Source organism: Oryzias melastigma, linkage group LG21, assembly GCF_002922805.2.
Source record: "Oryzias melastigma strain HK-1 linkage group LG21, ASM292280v2, whole genome shotgun sequence".
In the NCBI taxonomy this organism is placed as follows: Eukaryota; Metazoa; Chordata; class Actinopteri; order Beloniformes; family Adrianichthyidae; genus Oryzias; species Oryzias melastigma.
This window is the reverse complement of record NC_050532.1, coordinates 13,069,329-13,089,300: the sequence shown is the minus strand read 5'-3', so window position 1 is coordinate 13,089,300 and position 19,972 is coordinate 13,069,329. Positions and strand designations below refer to the sequence as shown.

Below are 19,972 nucleotides of genomic sequence, written 5' to 3'. Positions count from 1 at the left end.
TTAGAACGTTCAATAAATGTTCATCCTGTTCGGTCCGTGACCTAAACTGTGTTTTGGATTTTGGCCTCTGTGTGATTGAGTTTGACACCCCTGGGTTAGAGGAAGGATTCGGCCTAAAATATCTGGATCTTCATCATAAATCTTCAGAATAAGAGGTATGGTGAAGAAAAAGTACTTGGACAATAACAGTTTTTACCGAAAGTTAATTCAGTAAAACGACTCGAGTGAAAGCATTTAGGTACTAGCCACCTTTGTGAACCACAGAGCAACGAACATAACTACAATGCTGTCTGAGGAGGGGGTTAACGCCAAAGAGAAGTCCTTACGGGGCCTCATGCAGGTATGAACGTGCAGCGGCTGACACCACCAATGCTCTCTCTGCTTACTGCAAAAAAACAGAAACACAAAGGTTACAGGAATGTGAGAATGTAAACAAACCCAAAGAATGAACTCTAAATGTTCTGTTTTTATATTATCATGAATGTTTCCAATTCAGTGACACCATAAAAGAGCTGCTGTTTAATCAATTACACTTTGAAAGGGTTCCAGCTGAATGGTGTCCAATTATATTAGATTAAAATGTGTTTTTTATTTGAAATTTATTTGTTAGGAAATGACCTTCCTCACAGAAATCAACCTTCGCCTGTAGGTTAAATAAAAAATGGAATGCTTTAGATTGCTACAACAAATCTGATTGAAAATATTTAATATCTGATTGAAATATTATATAATTATATTATATAAAAATTATAAATATTAGATAATTTGCACCTTTACAGCATAATCTCAGGGAAGTTTGAAAAAAACTTATATGGAGAAAGTTGCATCAAAGTCTCATATTAATGATGCTGATGACACTTAGACACTAAATCTTTAACATACTGGGTTTTTTTAAGTGTTAACACAATCAACGTAATTCCAGCAGATTGTGAAGGAGAAAAGCGACTCAACGAGCCACTAGTTGAGTCGCTTTTCTCCTTCACAATCTGTGGATTTACGTTGCAATTAAAAGATTACACCAAATCAGGGGTTAAATCAAGGGTTAATCCAAACAGGAAAATGGATTGCATCACGATCTAACAAGATTTTTACTGGTTTTTACTTTTAAAAAACTGATAAATCCCCATCAAACCACCAGATTACAAGAAAGAGAGTGCTTAAAATGAATTCATAAATGACTGAGAAACTGTGGGGTGACATTAACCAGTGATTCTCAGTTTTTGGAAGAACTGCACCCCCTGGTGGCAGTCTATGGGCGCTGCAGGACAGTTTTTTAAGGGGAAAACTTTCTGTTGCCATCAACTTTGAGTCATGAAAGAGCTTAACTCTGAACCCCGTCAACTTCCACTCCCCTAAGAGACTTTAAGTTACGCATGTATGCGTCTTTTATGTCCGTCCCACCTTTTCAGCGTGCTCGCAGAAGGAATCAGACGAGCAAAGGAGGCTCCACAGGGCAGCTTCCGGGCCTGCCACCACTGGGCGTCTGACTGGTCCACCACCTCCAGCAGGTCTCCTCTGCTGAAGGACATGCCTGCGTCTGGACACGGGATGGAGGAGTCCTTCCGGGGGCAGTAGTCCACCATGGCCCTCATGTACACCTACAGGGAGTTGAGTTATGGAGGGAAGTAGAAAACAGCCTCCACATTAAATGGAATAAGAAAATGTTGTTCCAGTTTTTGTTTGATGATAGTGAGAAAGTTGAATATATCCATAGGATGAAATGATAATTATCTTGGCACCAGATCAGAGTTAGTTTTGTTTATTTTAACAAACATGTTTTGGACCTGTTTGACTCTAATATACAAACAAATTTGGATCATATCCTTTAGTGAACCCTTTGCCATAATTGAGATCTAAAGATTAATTTGCCAACACTTTTGTCGATCCTTGCATTTTCTGAATCCATTTTGGGGTTACGTGTTGCTGGAGCCTAACCCAACTGTTGTTGGACAAAGACCACACTATAGCACTTTTAGCTCCTGTAAAAAACTGATTGGAACAATTTTCACTGAGTTTCTGTGGACAAAACAAATAATTTCTAAGCTTTAAAATGAGAAGACATAATTAACCCCTGTCCTCTCTTAAGGGGTCCAGATGATCCCACTTTAATGTAAACATGTCTAGGAGAGCAGAGTGATGGTGAAAATGTAAGGAATGGCTGAGAAGATAACTAATGATTAAAGGCTTTTGCATCCTGGCATTACCTGGACCTGCGTTTTTTTAGAAATACACGGAGGACTTTCTGAGAATGAAGGATCATCAGATTAAAAGCTCCTGTGAGGACAAGTTCATGCTGGAAATGGTACAATGTCATTCTAAAGGATCCCTTTTAAATCTCCTGTTAATGTCATGTTAACTTTAAAAGTACTACAGGGTTTTACCCATTTAAAACTTAATTGTTAAAACCTAATATATATATATGAATACACAGTACATACGTGTATGTGTACTTTATGATTCATTTGTTCTGAAACAACAGCTGGCAGCAGAGCTTGCTTCCAGTTTGAATCAAACTCCTTTGGTTGATGTCAGATCGAAGAACTCTTCTTCAAAATAAACACAATGCAGTTCCTTAAATTACCACTAGAGGCTGGTTTCTGAGAGGAACAATCCAGTTGACTCACAATATGAAACGTCAGCAAAAAAGATCCTTTTGAAGTTAAACTACAGTTATGGTCACTTGTTTGTCTCCATCTTTTAGTTTCTCTTTGTGTCATCAATCAAAGTTTATGTCATGAATATTTTTTGTCATTATTCATTTTGATATTGATACACAGACTTAAGTCATTTTTTCAGTTTGCTTGTTCAGTTTCCATCATTTCTGTTGATCATTCTGCTTCACCAGCGATCAGCTCAAAGAATAAAAATGAACAGAACTCATCTTTCTTCAGCAAATAGCTCAGAACATAATCTAATGATGGAAGTGTTACATATTAACATGACAACGTGACATACATGTCTGATCACTGGCTGGAATCAGCAGCATCAGCTTCTTCATGAAGTTGTCTGAGTTTCTTACCGGCTTCTGGTTGCTACTGACTTGTGTGGAATTAGGGATGACTTTAAACAGGATTGTGCCTGTAGAATTGGTCTGAAACAGCAAAAGAGAGTTCCAGAAAGTTCTATAGATTTTCTTGGAAAAGAACACCACCAGTTAGAAGGAAAAATATCATTTCAAACAACAGGAACTTCACTGTACAGAGAACAATAAAACCAAAACCTGATCTTACCTCAGGGTGGATTCAGACTGGAACTGTTTCTGGTCTGGATTGAGTCTGCTTAATTTGGTCTACATTGAGTGTGATTGGTCTGTATTCAGATTGCTTTTCAACCAGACATTTCTGTTTTGAACCAAAGTTTTACACAAAACCACATGACTACAAATCTCTTCTGTCATTGGCCAGGAATTATGAGGAGCAACGAGAAGAAGAAGAGTAGAAGTCCTGCAATCCTTGTCTGGATAGTTCACTTATTCAAACTTCATATTTCGCTGACCAGATCTGAACGTCTGCATCAACGTCAGGTTCAACACTTTTTACTGCTGCTTTGGTTCAGCAGAGGCATGCGGTGAGACAGTTACTGAGGAGACGACGGCTGAGAGGGTACACTGAGAGGTGTTCATGACATTTAGATTGTCAGAAAAACAGTGAGAAGCAATGCGCATCAAAAGTAGTTTTAAGGAGCCCGCATTCATCCCACCATATTTTAGTGAGTTGCTGTGTCTCACTGTTGTTGTCCTACTGTTAGTATTGCGTAATGCCGGGCTACGGTGGCCCTTCGGGTCCAGTTGTCCCGCTGCGAGCACAGAGCCTATTCGGACTGAGGGAACTCAGGGTGAATTGGAAACAAACCACGACTAACTCAAAAGATGAGCAGTTCCTGGTTCTGGACCAGGGTTTGCATGGGTGAATTCATACTGAACATTTGATCCAGATTTTTGGGACAACAAACTCCTGTTCACTTGAGGTGAACCTACGGTGTCCAGACTGAATACACCCTAAGTTTACGAGTAGAAAAGCACACAGTCATCATAGATCTAAGGCAGAAAATGCTAAAAACGATCAAATACAAGAATTACTTTTGAAAAAAAATTCCTTTATAACACTTAATAAATTAATTGAGAACATGTTCATGCTTTAATGGTTTAGTGTTTTTTTTCTGTTGGGAAAAACATTTTCTACACCAGACCAAATGGGAGAAAGTCACCCCAAACGTCTCTGAGGCTCTGGAGAGTTTTAGGAGAATCCCATTAGTGTATCGGAGTTTTATTCAATTTAATCTGAAGTATCTTTATTTACCCTGTATTTGCATCAGAGTACAATGACAAAAGACAATGGCAGATTAGGAATGGAGTTATACCCTTCAAGATATTTAACCTTATAACATCTAAGCTTTGCTGACAAAAGGTTCTCCTTAACTTAAATCAACTTCACTTTTATGCTCTTTTTTACTTTTCTTCATACAAAGTACATACGTCTGATACATGCTGAACATGGAACAAACCATTCAGAAAAAGCAGCTCTGACATTTAAAATAAAAGAATCAGATGATGCTAATTTTATTCAGAGAGTTTGTACTACACATGAGGTCAGAGCAGAAAGGCTTTCCAAGGTGAAGTTCATGTACGTACTAGTATTCGGATGACCTTTGCTGGCTCCAGACCCACCACAGGGTTCCCGTTCACCTCTACAATCAGATCACCAGGGTGCAGAAGTCCTGACAAAAGCAGAGGTCAAGTCACAACAAACAAAACGCCTCTTTGTGCACGTGACCACATGAAGTCTCACCACTGCGGTCAGCCAGGCCTCCATGAATGACCCGGGCGATGTAGATCTCTCCGGTCTCCTCGTCTCTCCTTATTGTTGCTCCCTGAAACAAGATCTGTGTGAGTGTCAGCTCTGAACGGGACTTTTAAAAGGAAAGATGAAGGAAAGGGACAGATGGAAAATGAAGCAGATTCTGTTCACAGCAGAACGTCAAAGCAACATATTAATAAAACGAGTGCTAAAAGACAAGTTTTACTCGCATTAAAATAATCTCGACCAAAGTCAGTGGAAGACATTAAAACTGCCCTGCCATAATTCTTTGGCTGATTATTGGTTTTCTATTCGTCCTCTTTGTGTTATTTAGCATGATAATGCAACTGTATTTTCTAATGAAGAAAAGCTTCTTTGTTTTTTTTGGCTAGTCAATTTAGGGATTGTCACAGCAAATCATTCATCTTGATCTAACCCTTCCGTCTTCATCTCTCACCAACCACCCTCATGTCCTCCTCCTCTCCATCCATGAATCTCCTCTTTGGTCTTCCTCTAGACTTCTCTCCTGGGAGCTCCAACCTCAACATCCTTTCATCATCATCACTGCTCCTCCTTTCAAAATATCTAAACCAGAAGTGGGCAAACCTTTTGACTCGGTTCAAAACTTTGGCAGAACGGCCGTACCAAGAGCAGATATGTGAAGAGTTTGGTAATACACTCATAAAAGGAAGTGATAAAGCACAATCTGGACAACAAACATGCTTACATTTGGATTGAAAATGAATATGAACAGTTTTATAGAAAAAATTCTAGAAATTTTGTTTCAAAATTGTGACTTTTGTCCTCATTTTAGTGCCAATTGCACCAATGGGCTGATGGTCCTCAGGGAATATATAAACTTAGAGAAATGCTGCCTTCAGGTGGTGTTGGAATGATCAGGAAAAATGACTATCTGACTCAGAAAACACACAAAAGCGTCAGAAAAAACACAGAATCTTTCAAAATCACATGAATGCAGAACAACTTTCTGCACCTGAACAAGGTCAAGGTATTTGTAGTGCTCCACTTATGGGTCGACACCAGAAGTTCAAGGAAAATAAAACAATAATAAGGGTTATCACTGTAGTTTATTCCAGTTTGGTGAGCCAGATTAAATAGTATATGTGGCCCCCAGGCCGTATTTGCCCACCCCTGGTCCAATCCATCTCGTCTGCTTCCCTGCTTTTATCTCCAGAACATCTTCCATGATCTGATGTTCTCATTCCTGATCCATCCTGGTCACTCCCAAAGAGAACCTGAGCATCTTCATCACCGTTTCCTCCAGCTCTATCTCCTGTCTCTGCATCAGTCTCTAAACCAACAACATGGCTGCTCTCATCAGTATTCTACGCCTTTCCTTTTGTCCTTTGGTCACACATCACACCTGAAACCTTCCTCCACCTGTTCCAACCTGCTTGCAGACGCCTCTTCACCTCTTTCCTACTCTGTTATTCTGGACTGCATACCTAAAATCCTCCACCTTCTCCACCTCTGCTCCCTGTAACCTCTACATTCCTCAAGTAGGGTTGCACAATAATATCGATTACCAATAATTATCGGTTACTGATATTGGACGATGATGTCTGTTAAGAAAATCTAATTACAGATGTATAGCCGACTGAAAAAGCGAAAAGTGTTTGTACTACCTGCTGTTCAATGTATTTACTGGTAGAACTAGTTCTGCTAATTAATTGAAATACATAAGAGACATGTGCTCTTACTTTACACTTGCAAACATTTTTTTCTCAAGTGTTTAAAAAAATTTTGGTTGATTATTGGTATTAGCTGTAAGAGGCCAGAAAATTTTGAGCATCATTATGGGTTGTAAAAAGTCATTATTGTGCATCTCTACTCTTGAGTTATTCTTGACTTATTTACACAAAGGTTCTCTGTGTTGCTGCAGCTGACCTTGATTCCTCTTCTCTCCACAGCAAACGTCCACCTCTGTAGACCCCAAGTCCCGAAACCTTTTGTTCTAAGGGCCACATAACTTTTTCTCACTGTTGTGGGGCCGGGGTCAGTATGTAGGGTGACAGAAAAGTGTTTTCTGTTCGCAGTTCTGTCTGCGATTGATGCTAACATGGTTTTCCGTTAGCAAAACACTATTTTGTAGTTTGCAACAATCTCAAAGCCAGCTTGGGGGGAAAAAAAATCTCTCGTCTCTGATGTTGTTCAGGGGCCGGCCCAAATGTAGAGGTGGGCCAGATCTGGCCCGCGGGCCGTATTTGGAGACCCCTGCTCTAGACGTTCCTCCACCTGCTTCCTGCTCTTTACAGATCAAGTCACTAACAATGAATGCACACAGGTAACTAAAAGTGGGGAAATGTGAGATTTCTTAAAGTTTGAATGAATGAGATGAGAAGGGAAAACAAGATAATCCATTAATCATACCTATGGTTTGCTTCAATTCCTTCAGGTCATTTGGTTTTCAAGGCGCTTCTCCACAAAATCATAAAAAGCTTCTGTACATTTGTTATAAAGCCAAACACCTGAGTAATTTAGAATAAATGTATATTTTGACGATAAACTGTGAATTGGTCAGAGTCCACTGCTAATCCAGACAGGAGAGAGGACTCATTCCAGTTACTTCTTCTTCCTCCTCTTCATGGTTTGTAAGCAGCCTGTACTCCTGGACTCCTGTTGCTCCTCCATGTGAGCTCTTGAAACGGTTTCACTGTCAAACCAAACATGTCCATTACTCCCACAGCCTCCTGCTCTCAGAGTCCCTTGATGGCTTTTGTTCTGAGACACTCCAAAGTCCTCCGCTCCAGAACTGACCGACGAAGAAGAGGAGCAGGAAGAAAACTGTGAAGGCGAAACGGGATGTGGATAGGGAGTGGGAGGCTTCCGGACCACTTTTGGAGACAATGAGGAGACTCTTGGGGGAGGAGTGGGAGGATTATGTTTTGGCCTGGTGGGGGGAGACAGTCCGTGCTGCTTTTTGGCCACGATGATCCCCTGAAGCTTCTCCACCACCTCGGCGAGCAGATTGACGGCCTGGGCGTTCTCCTCCACGCTGTCTGCAATCATCTCCGTTGCAGCCACCATCTTCTGACCAAGCTGGCGTACATCCTGACTGCTGTGCTCTATGGTACTGACCACAGTCTGAACGGTGGATCTGAGCTCCTCCACACTGCACTGTTTGCTGAGCTGAGCTCCAGCTTGGTGACTCTGCGGTTCCTGCTTCCCTTTATGTGTCGGTATCGGCTGACTTTTGCAGCCATTGTACGGTGGATGGTGGTACTGGTGGAAAGTTGACGGGTTTAAAAACTCCTGGTGGGATTTCTTATGAGATCCAGCTTTATATCCGTGATGGCTGTCAGAAAGAGGAAACGTGCTGATATTCTGATGCTTGTTGGGACACTGAGCTGCGGGGCTGACGGGGGCAGTGTGCACCTTTGCAGAGGCTTTGTTGAGAGCAGAGGCGTTCTTACCTTTACCTCTCTTTTTGTACAACAGGGGAGAGTTTGGGAGACTTTGACTGTAAACTGGGACTGGGGGAGGAGGGTAAGCATAGTCCTCACTGTTAGTTGAAGGATCTCCTTCCCTCTTTGGTTTGGATCTCTCTGACAAAAATCAAAAAAAGGAGGAGAGAAGATAAAAATAAAAAGACATGGATCGAAAAGATCAAGAGAAATGTGAAATTCATAAATGAAAGACAAGAAGATGAAGGACGTGACTCATGGAAAAGATGAGGAGGAGAGGAAAGGGACTCAATAAATGAAAGAGTTTTCTTGAGAAAAGGTAGAAAGGAATAAAAAGGTAAACCTTCAGGTTGAAACATGTGGATGGATTGGCGCTTCACTCACATGACTGCATGTGAACCTTGTCTTCCTCTTACCAGGTAGAGTGTTGGGACTAAAGACGGCAGGCTCTGACAGGTTGAGTCTTTGCTTCCACAGTACGGCGTTTTGTGGACAAAAAACGCAGTTTCCTGACATCTCATAGTGGGTAACAAAGCCTTGAGGCTGGCTTCTGTTAGGATGGGACGGATGCTTGGCCTCAGTCTCTGTCCTTCTGAGCTCCTCCCCTGACCACGCCCTCTTTGCTGAGGTGGGCGGCTCCAATGGGATACAATGCAGGCTGTTCCAGCTGCTGTGAAGACCTCCCCGGCCATGATCTAAACTTCTGTGCTCAGATGATGTCTTGGTGAAAACAAAATTCAACTAGTGAATTGATCATTCAAAAACAGAATAAAAACAGCAATAAGTGGTTGTCAAAGCAGAGGTCACATTAGATTCATTCTACAGGCCGCATCTCTGTCTGGTTGATGTCATTACGGCCCAAGAGCTGACATTTGTTTGAATGATTTTTGTCTGATAGAAAGGAAAATAGTAGTTAAAATTCCACTCCAGTCATCTTTTGAACTATTTTTAAAGAGTACTCAGTGATCTTTTTATTATGATGATGTGTTTTTTAACAAAAAAATAACTTGTTTTTCCGGACATAGTTTCTGCAGAGCAGCAGGAGTTCATTAGGAATTCACCTCTGACTGCTGGTGTGGAGCAACTCCTTCCCCCGCCCCCTCCCTGTTGCTGAGAGCTCTCTGTTTATAGTCTCTCTTGCTATCTTACAGCCCCCATGCTAACATTAGCGGTGCAACAGAAATGGTATCACAGCTATCCAGTCGTACAGTTCAGATCCAGATTCCAGCTCAGACCAGGAAAACAAAGACGTTCATGGATGTATTTGTCTGCAAGTGGACGTATCAGAATAGGGAAGCAGGAAGCTATTGACTCCGCCCATCATATTTTCTATATCATAAATAAGCTCTTTTTCAAACAGCGTTTTTTGTCTGCTCTTGATTCAAAACAATATGAATAAAGAAATACTCAGAAACCTAATTTTAACCCTAATTTTCTTCATACAAGTCATCCACAAGAAAAATGTTAGAAGAACATGTTAAGAACACCAAAAGACCATTTTAATTGGAGTGGGCTTTTAACAAAACCACAACACTAAAAACATGTTTAAAGAATAACTTTGAGATCTATTGTCCATTCATGGGTGACCTGTGGATTTTAAGAAATACAATAACAAAAGTGCAAACACGTTACATTACTACATTTTCTTTAAAGGACCCAAAGCAATGACAAATCTGTTTAACTTCCTTTCACTGATCACAACCCAGCCAGCGAGGCCAAGTGGGCTCCAAATGGTTTCAAAGTGGACAGAAAATGTGGCCCCGAACGGGTTTGTCCACAGTTTCTGCTGTGGCCCCACCTGTGTTTACCTACATTGACTTAAGTGAGAACTCAGTGGCTAGTTTGCTACAACAAAGCTCGCTAGCTCGTTACAGCAGAGCTCGCTGGGGCTGAGCTCTGAAGATGCTATTCTGGACCTGGCTAGAATGCTACAGAGGAGCTCACTAGCTCGATACAATGGAGCTTGCTAGCACAATACTTTTTTTTGTAAATTGCATTTCTTTAGTCACTGCCCTTTTAAAAAAAAAAATCTGCTTTTAACAAATGGAAGTGTTAAACACGTGAGTCTACAATGTATCCATCTGAGGCAGGGGTCTGCAACCTTCAACACTAAAAGAGCCATTTGGTCCAGTCTTTTACTGACCCAAACAGAGTGGCTGAACTTTACTGTTGAGAAAAATACACTTTATGTTTCTGTGGCCATTGAGTGGTTTATTTATGCAATTTAGCCTTTAAATATTGACAATAATCACATAATAGCATCGTTATTATATACAACTTTTTTTAAACCTTAGACAGCAGTACAAACAAGTTAATTTCAAAATACAATGAATCATGTGTTAAATTTCTCACTAACATGTATTTTTTTAAGCGTTAGCATTTTTCTTCTAGGCCAAAGAGACTAATGTGGCTCTGGAACTTTAGGCTGCAGACCCCTGATTTAAGGGATGAGTCTTGAGGCACAACTATATATCTAGTGTAATGATTGAAGCATTGATAATCGTTACTAAAACCCGTCTCACCAGTGGCTGGTTGTTTTTCACAAGACAAACAATCCTCATGGCCTCTTCATCTTCAGGCAACTCGTCGGGCAGTGGAGGTAGAACAGGAAGGTAATCTTCCTGTGCCACACTGTCATGTGACGACAGAAGAGCCTGATGGACGGATACAGTAAAAAAATGATACCACAAAACATTAAAGAGGACGTTCACACATGTTTATAAAAGCACACAAAGACAGACCTGCACGTGTGGTGAACTGAGGAGGCCAAAAAGCTCTCTGGCTTCAGGAGATGGATGAGGAGCCCTTTGTATCAGAGTCATAATCTAAAGAACAAGCAAGAAAACACACAAATGCTGTGTTAGAGTGTTTGAGACGAAGCTTAGGTATAAAGAAACAAACTCCCAGTCGGGATTTGAACTGTTAAGATTGAGTGTGAGTTCATACACTGCATCAGCTTCCTTCCACAGTTCATGAGTCCGACCTTGATCTATTGAGCTTAGATCGATTTATTTTGATTTTATCAATCATTAGATCAGGAGATCAATGCACAAAGATATTTTCATTTATTTTTATTTTATATAGACTTAATCTCCTATTTTCTGACCTTTTTTATAATTGACCCTTAAGCGCATTAACATGGTTGCAGATGAACTGTACATAAAAATTTAATTTTTTTTTTCTGCAATCAGCAAAGGAGCTTTGGAACTAACCGATAAAGTGGACTCCACTGGAACCAATACTTTTATTATTTTATATTTTGATTGTTAACTTCCAGCACACAGAAACATAACAGCATTTTAGATGACCAAACAACATCATAATCTCCCAGCAGTGTGGATGTTGTTCTGGAGCCTTTTAAAGCTCCAGAACAACACCAGCACAGAACCATCAGCATCTCCTCTGCAGCTGGAAAGTCTTGAACTCTACACTCCTGACCATCTGTTGCTCACGTGTTTCCTGTTTACCAACCTCATATGAGAGTCCTGAGGCATAAGGCAGAAAGGGGTTTGGTTTCATCTTCTGGAACTGGATGAGGCACTCATAAATCTGAGACAGACATGAACATGTGATCAGTGTGGAGAGATACACTCCAGCAGGTTTTCTGCGGTACTTTCAGACCTGATACCTTCAACAGGGCGTGCAGCCATGGGGCACTCAGTAGTTCATGCAGGATCTGAGCGCCGCTGATGTTCCTGGTAACTGCTTCACCGATGTCCTCCACCACGCTGGACAGGACCTCACTGACGCCTGTGAAAGCACAAAACATGCCAAAGGACAATTTAGGTTCAAAGGTGCATCAGAGGTCATGATTTACCAATAATGTTCTGGGCTTCCACGTGGAAAAGAAAACATTCCTTAAAAAGATATGAGAATTTAAAAACATTATTAGAGCTTTTATGAAGAACCTTGACCTTTGTCAAAAAAGCAGAGTAGCTGAAAACAGTCCTGATGAGGATCAGACTATCACTATAATGTCCTCACAGAGGTTAATAATCCAGCACGCATGCTTTGTTCATCCTCACCATCTTCCATAGTTTGTCTCATGCCAGTCGTCCAAACCGCAGAAGAGGACGGAAAAGGAACTCCTGCTGGAAAGATATGAAATGAAACATGGATTACACTTAAAGCCATCATGTTTTATACTGTAAAATCATTGAGATTCATGTTCATTTAGATTAGCTATAGATCTGATATATTTAATAACACTCACTGTAAATAAAAAAAATAAAATAGTAAGTTATATGAGACATCCATCCATTTCCATCCATTTTCCTGACCGCTTCTTCCCTTACGGGGTCGCGGGGGTGCCGGAGCCTAACCCAGCTACTGAGGGGCGAAGGCAGGGTACACCCTGGACAGGTCTCCAGTCTGTCTCAGGGCCTCAATCACACACCCATACACTCTCACATTCACACCTAGGGGCAATTTAGAGTCACCAATGAACCTATGAAGCATGTTTTTGGACGGTGGGAGGAAGCTGGAGTCCCCGGTGAAAACCCACGCATGCACGGGGAGAACATGCAAACTCCACACAGAAAGGTCCCAGCCGGGAGTCGAACCGGGGCCTTCTCGCTGTGAGGCGAGAGCGCTAACCACTTGCGCCACCGTGCAGCCCTTATATGAGACATCTTTTACTAATAGAGATTATTAAATCAGGCAGCTAATGTGGACTAAAAACACGCCTGACTTCAGACAAAAAGCTTTTTTTCTCATCTGATAGGCAGTTAAGCTGTAAAATCACAATAGTAATGGTGAGAGTAACGCATTAGTCACAACTGCCTTTACAGGTCTGAAACCTGTTTGGAATGCGTACTTATCACACAAAACAGCTCTGATGGGCTCCTTGTGCAGTCTGTAGAAGTTAGAGGGGGTGTTAAAAACTGAAAGGTCTCTTCTTCTTCACCCCTTGTTATGTGCTGTGTATGTTTCTATGAGCTGTTGCTCGCAGCATGCCCAAAGAAAGAAGTGTTCATCATTGTTTATCAGCCTCACACGGCGGTATTTCTGTGCAGCTGTCTACATGTCCTGTGCAGGTTTGTCCACTTCTTACATGAAGATATAACATCAGACATGGCTGTTCCTGTTGTAATAGGGCCACCATAAAACTAAATAAATACGTTTATGAGAACTAAGACATAATTACTGAGAAAAAATATATATATAATTTTACAAGACTAAACTTGTAAAGTTATGAGAGAAATGTTGTGATTTCATAAGGAAAAATCAATTTTTAAAAATAGGGATAAACCTCCATAGACCATTTTCACAGTGACATCAGACGAAAATGTGAATAGTTTCTTCCAGTGTTTGCATTTAGAATGGCAAAGCTGACACAGTTGAACGCTTTTTGACACAATTTTAGGTAAATAATAAAAGGCAATTTTACCAACTTCAACAGAAAAATGTACAATTTTTTTTATGAATGTCCTGCTGAACTGTATTTTCCTTTCCTCTCTTAGATCATTCACAAATCAAAATACAAATTTGAATACTCTTCCAATATTTGATGTTCTATTGAAAATATCGACCTTTCATTTGAGCAGATATTATTCTAGTGGGTTCTATTTTGGTTGATGTTATTTGCACATATTTTAAGTGCGATCAGCACAAAAACTGATGGAAATTCATGTTGGTCACATTTAATACCTTCAGCAAAGACGCACATCTCTGCATTCCCGTTATGCAAATCTCTTACCAGACCGAATGTACTCGTTTTACAGGATTTTTTAGGGAACAATTGTAAAAATGGGAATGGTTTGGTTCAGTTATATTCTTAAGACCAGCTAAGAGTGGCCAAGTAAAAAACAAACAAAAAAAAATTCTAGGTAAATGTAGTTTGTGACATTACGTGGAAATATTCACTTTCATATTTTGACAACAGTTTCAGTTAATTTGATCATTTTTACCTTTATTTTCCTAGAGATCAGACACAGTTATGATCAAAATCAAAGAGGAGTGATGTTAGAACCACGGCTGAGCTAACAGCAGCTCACTGACCGCAGTAGAAAACATCACAACAGGAATAAGTTTGACTTTAATGTCAGACACACTGGAATTATCTGAGTTTAGATCTGTTTATAATGATTATATGAGAATGGAAATTTGGGAAACTTTTAACTGGTCAGGAAAGATCTTCTGCAGCTCCACATCTCATAGACAAAGCTAATGCTAGTGTTAGATTAAAAGAATAAAATCATAATTACATTCATAAATAAACAAGCAGCATTCAGTGAAGTACTTTGTAATCTTTGTCTAACTTTAACGGGGTTGTCAGAGAGAAATAATCCACGACTGATTTAATATCATCCAGAAGAATTTGTGGATCAGCTGAGCTGCTGTTCTGACTGCAGACAGGATTACTGACATTTGTACTCTGATTTATGAATGATCTAAGAGGAGGAAACCAATACAACCAGGTAGGAAATGTATACAATAAATATTGTACAAATTTGGTTAGGTTACCTTTTATTTATTACGTAAAATTACTTTACACAGCGTTCAGCTGTCAGCTTTGCCATTCCAAACCATACACACTGGAAGTGACTCTGAACTTGACCGGCGATGTGTGACGTAACGCGAAAAGGATTATTCACATTACAGGCCCACTAAATCCATCAATGCACCCAATTATTTTTATTTTTTTATTATAAAAATCTATGTGCCAAAATGCATTTGGACCTCTGTAGCCATGCTGACGATGTCACAGTGCATCCGCCGTGAATCCACTCCTCGTGGGTCAAGACTCTCCTTCTGAAGAGGCCGAGTTTACTGCATATTGTCCTTTTACAGTATAAGGAGTCAACATTGTTTAAGTATAAGTTACTTTTAATAAAACAACATTGACTTGCTAAAAACTTGACCTGAAATACTTGTTAAAATTATTTTTTCATCTAGTGAAACTAAAGAAGTGCTTCCTTTGTCTCATATTAAAACACAAAATTGGTTCTTTGTTTTTGTCTTAGGAATTTATGACTTTAATCTCAGAAATTCTCTACTTAGAAATTATGAAGTTATAACTATATTATCATAAAATATTGACATTTTTTATTCATAATTCTAAAACTATATTTTCATAAAATTACAACTACATTCATTCATCTTCTTACCCGTGTCGTTCCTTTCAGGGTCTCATGCACTGCTAGAGTCTTCACTCAACTTCTATCAAAAATGATTTTGATGTTTCAGAATGAAGAATAAAAGGGAAGTGTACTTAAACATCATCAGACATAATGACTGACAGAATAGTTGTACATCACAGTATTTTCTTCTATTTTTTTATAGTGGTACTCATTGAAATTGACCTAATGTGACTTGTAGAAAATGAGGCGTTTTTGGCTCTTTGTCTTAATTAATGACAGCCTCATGCTTATCTTGTGTCTTGGACGCTGCTGGCTTTAACGAGAGGCAGACGGCGGTGGGGGGGTCTGTCAGAGCCAACGACAGCTGTTTGAACATGTGGGCAGATTGACTGTGACCACTGCCCTAAATAATATCAATGTTTGAGTAAATACAAGTCGTCCAGATAGTGTTCTCTGGGCTTCACAAAAGTGCATTGTCATCATTTTTTTACTACAGTATTCAAAGTATTTCCAAAGCAGCAAACTGAAAGTTATTGAGACAGCAATATAATTCTCAATATTTAGTTTTTACACCAAATCTGCAGTTACAGTGAAATTTAGAAGGAATCAAATCATCTGCAGTTGGTATCATGTTTCTTTTTTTATTGGATATTAGAGGACAGTTAGACAGTTTTCCTGTTGATATCAGTAATAATAACCTGTATTTGACCAGATACGTTTAAATCACAAGTTGGAGGAGGATTAACTCAGTGTTAGTCTATTTCCGACATGTCCAAAGTGCAGCCAAATGCGGCCTGTGTTCAAGTCATCATGAAATCAATAATATGCAGTCCATCACTTTCTAAAAGTTCTTGATTATGATCTTAGTTATTCAGGCAGCCTTTACTTCTCCTGGACGTCCTACCCTGAGGTCTCTTGACAGCCGTCCTCAAGATCTCATTAGACTCCTATATAAGGTGTGATCTTGGTGTGTTCTGTGTCCGCCTGTCCTCATGCCTTCCGATGTCTTGAGCTCTGTTCTTTCTGGACCTGAGGTTTATTAAAGCAGAGCTATTTCAAGAATCGGTGTCATGTCCTTCCTGAACCTGGGTTTACTCCGTCGGCTTGCCGTAAAGCAGCAACCTGTGGCTACTTAACCTTCAGAGCCTTAAGGGTCAACTCAGAAATTCACAGAAATGTTGGTAAAACTAAGTTTGCATTTATTTCTGTTCTATGTGAAGAAATTAAAAGTAGTTCATTTGCATTTTACGCTATTGTAAAAGTTTAAGGAATACAGGCTGATTGGTTTGCCCTCACACATTTTCACCTCACCAAATCTGGTTCTCTCTGGAGACAGTTTGGATAGTCCTGGTCTATTTGGATGGTGCAGTAGTCGATTCAGAGACATGGAAATCACATCTTGAACACGGCCCTTCTCTATTCTATCACTGCTGCTGTGCACACCTGACTTTTAACCTTACAAAGTGAGAGTTATAAGGGTGACTGTCATGTTTAGGTCAAGTCGTGGCACAGTACTATCCATCTGGAAGAGCTTCAATTCCATTGCAAGTTGTCCTGTCACAGCAAAATACAGCTTTTGCTTTTTCTTGAGCCCATTATCCTTCAACCACGTTTTTTTTCAGGAACTTTTCAGAAGTTGTGGTACCACTAACTGACCTACTGAAAGCCAAAACTATAATTCTTTAGTCCCTGCGTGTCAAAATTAAGCACCTGCTCTCTCATCTCTCTGGTTTGATCGGCCATTTTCACTGCACTCAGGGGTAGGGTTGGGCACCGAAGTTCGGTTCCAAGTAGGAACCGCTATGATTTGCGCGGTTCTACCGAAACCGAAAGATGCGGCTGCAAACGGTGCCGGATTTCGGTTCCAAAGTTCATTGAAGTTTCATTTGTCTGTGGACATGTCAATCACTTGTACTCCCTTCTGATTCTTTACGATTCAGCCTATCTATTTACTTTCTTGTGTTCGTGGGCGGGCTCATATAAAACCGCCGAGATGGTCGGCTTCCGCAACGTCGGTGGGCGGGACTTTCGCTGTGAATAGTGGAGTTTCCGCAATTTTTAAACAACGCTGGAGCCCCATCCCAAAATGAAACAATGAATCGTTTCCTCCTTGTTGGGCTGCTAATAGCAGAAAGCTCGGCTCGGCTCCGCCCACCACCACAGCAGGTCGTCATCATCTGCTGCGCTTTGCAGCCGTGTGATTGACATTTATCTTCCGCCTTATTTTATTGAAATAAAATATTGCTTTTGCCCAAAAACAACTGCAAATAAATGCCACATTCCTGATTTAATTTAATAAAATGTCAGGCTAAAATTTCAAGGACGTTTAAGTTTATTTAAGCCGTTCTGCTTTGGATTTAGGAAGATAAAGGCATTATTTTTTATTACTGAAGTACCGCAATAAGCACCGAAAGGGAACCGAAACCGAAACAAAAGAGCCGCGATAGCACCGGAAGCGCATCAGATCCCATCGGTGCCCAACCCTACTCAGGGGGCAGGAGCTGTCCGGTGAACTGCCTGTTCAAAGCCAGTATGTTTCTTGCAGTCTTAATTACATCAGTGTAATTAGCTCAATTGTGGGCATTGGAACATTAATGGTTGTACCTAGACAGATCACAACCCTTTGACTTTCTTTAGTTCTTGTCAACCAGACACTCATTTAGTCAGTAATGTTGTTTTCATACTGATTGGATATTAGTTATTTTAAAGGCTCAACAAATGTTAATCCATTGTTTTGATCTCTAAGTTATGAGTCCTACATAGTTTTTATCTTGTTCCACTTAATTCCCATTGTAGAGGATTGGGATGGATGGAATGCAGACATGATTAAAATGACAAGTACCTTGGTGAGCCCGTTATCATTTTTGCTCAATGTGTTGTTGTGCCTTGACAGGTGTGACTCATTTTATATCTCTGCAGACCCTGTGGTGGAGGTCCTCTTCAGATCATGGGGGATCTCATGACCCCTTCCATCCTTGGGGTATGTGTTTGTGCGTGTCTGATTTTCCTTTCTGCACATAAGCTTGGGTGGAGGTGGAGATTAATCCAGCTGGGAGGAGCTGGCCAGTCCTCCAGAGGGTATAAAAGCTGCTGGAGGCATTTGGAAATCTCTTTCTCCTTCTGGCTGTCATCTGACTACCTTTACTTCTGCAATCAACACGTTCATGTCTCAAACATCACACAGGTACTTACATAATTTCTGGTGTACCTAAATGATCCATTGGAATAGAGTCGCCACGTTCTACTGCACATCAACAGTGAAACAAGTGGAATCCTTCAATTTCCTCATAGTCCACATCTCTGCAGACCTCTGCTGGACAACCACCACTCTGCCCTGGTTCAGATGGCTCAGCAGCAGCTACACTTCCTCAGGTTCCTCAGGAAGCAGCAACTCCACCCAAACCTGCTGATGACCTTCCATTGTTCAATCTGAAAGCATGCTGACATGCTGACAGAGACAGCAGAAAGGGACCAAGGCTGAATCCAAATTTCTCCCCTACCCGTCTGGCATCTTCCTACCCCTCCACTTCTATGGGGGATTTAAAGCTTTGGTGGAGCCTGAACTCATTTTTTTAAGTTGTAAAACTGATGTTTTATGTTTTCAGAGAGCTGGCAGCTCCAAGCTAACTTAGATGACCGGCGACTGTTGATGACATCATCAAGTGGAAGTAACATCCAGATTTAAAGACACTTTGTATCCATAACTCTGATTGGAGAGTAGATTCGGACCAATACTACACAGAAAATCCCGGGCTGCCCTCCTCCTACGATAACCCCCGTGCACTTCAACAGAGCCAGAAACATTCTGAAGGACAATTCTCACTTCGGTTTTCACCATTTTAATCTGCTGCCTTCTGGCAGATCCTACAGTGCCGTACCGGCAAAAACAAACAAACTTAGATAGAGTTTCTTTCCAAAAGTTGTCACTGTACTGAACCCCAATTTGACACTGCAAGCTAGCAGACTCTTGTACAAGTCTGTTTTTTATTTCATGTATTTGTCTGTATTGACAGCCCACTTGAAAGAGAACTATTCCTGATTGTGTTATGCCATGTATAACTGTGACAATAAAGGCTTTCCATTCTATTTAATTCAGTTCACAGAGCAGAGCAGATAAGGGGGAAGATTGCAGGTTTGATTCCAGCCTTGCCCGCCCATGTGTCGAAGTGTCCTTGGGTAAGACACCTAACCCCCCGGTGGAAGGTTGGCGCCAGTGTTCAGCAGTGAAGCCTCCATCAGTGTGTGAATGTGAATGGGTCTGTGACTGTAAAGCGCTTTGGACCTTCAAGGAAAAAAGCTAAACAAGTAAATGTCATTTACCATATTCTATTCGATTCTTTGCCGATTCTGTTGAGCTAAAACATCAGACTCATCTTCCAGAGCTGGTGACATGCTTGTTTATGTTTTACACTCACCTTACAGCTGTATTTGGCAAAACATTTGGTCCATGTGATAATCAGCAGGTAGAACAGGTCCAGTAGGACCCCGTTTATCAAGGACTTGAGTTTGACAACCCTGACAGACTGGGAACTTTTTTTCTGTTCCTGTGACGTCATTTCCGGGTGAGCGTTACCCAGTGCTTGGTCGTTGCTGTGATGTGGGCGCGAACGAGAAACCCAGGCGCAGGAAGGATCAGGCAGTCGTGGAGAATCAAACCACTGTTTAATAT

At 40.7% G+C, this 19,972-nt stretch overlaps 1 protein-coding gene across 2 annotated transcripts in view; it reads right to left on the bottom strand.

The window, feature by feature from the left end:
- The window catches only part of LOC112138023 (MAGUK p55 subfamily member 4), a 19,461-nt gene extending 6,944 nt beyond the window's left edge, over positions 1–12,517 (bottom strand). For both annotated transcript variants that reach the window (XM_024260579.2, XM_024260580.2), the window contains exons 1-10: positions 12,247–12,517; positions 11,850–11,971; positions 11,693–11,770; positions 10,963–11,046; positions 10,744–10,875; positions 4,788–4,869; positions 4,631–4,716; positions 3,020–3,091; positions 1,402–1,598; positions 327–385 (exon numbers count right to left, since the gene is read on the bottom strand). In XM_024260579.2, coding sequence (XP_024116347.2) covers positions 327–385; positions 1,402–1,598; positions 3,020–3,091; positions 4,631–4,716; positions 4,788–4,869; positions 10,744–10,875; positions 10,963–11,046; positions 11,693–11,770; positions 11,850–11,971; positions 12,247–12,358 — 1,024 coding nt within the window. In that variant the 5' untranslated portion in view covers positions 12,359–12,517. The remainder of the gene's footprint in view (positions 1–326; positions 386–1,401; positions 1,599–3,019; positions 3,092–4,630; positions 4,717–4,787; positions 4,870–10,743; positions 10,876–10,962; positions 11,047–11,692; positions 11,771–11,849; positions 11,972–12,246) is intronic.
- Between the last annotated feature and the right edge of the window lie 7,455 nt (positions 12,518–19,972).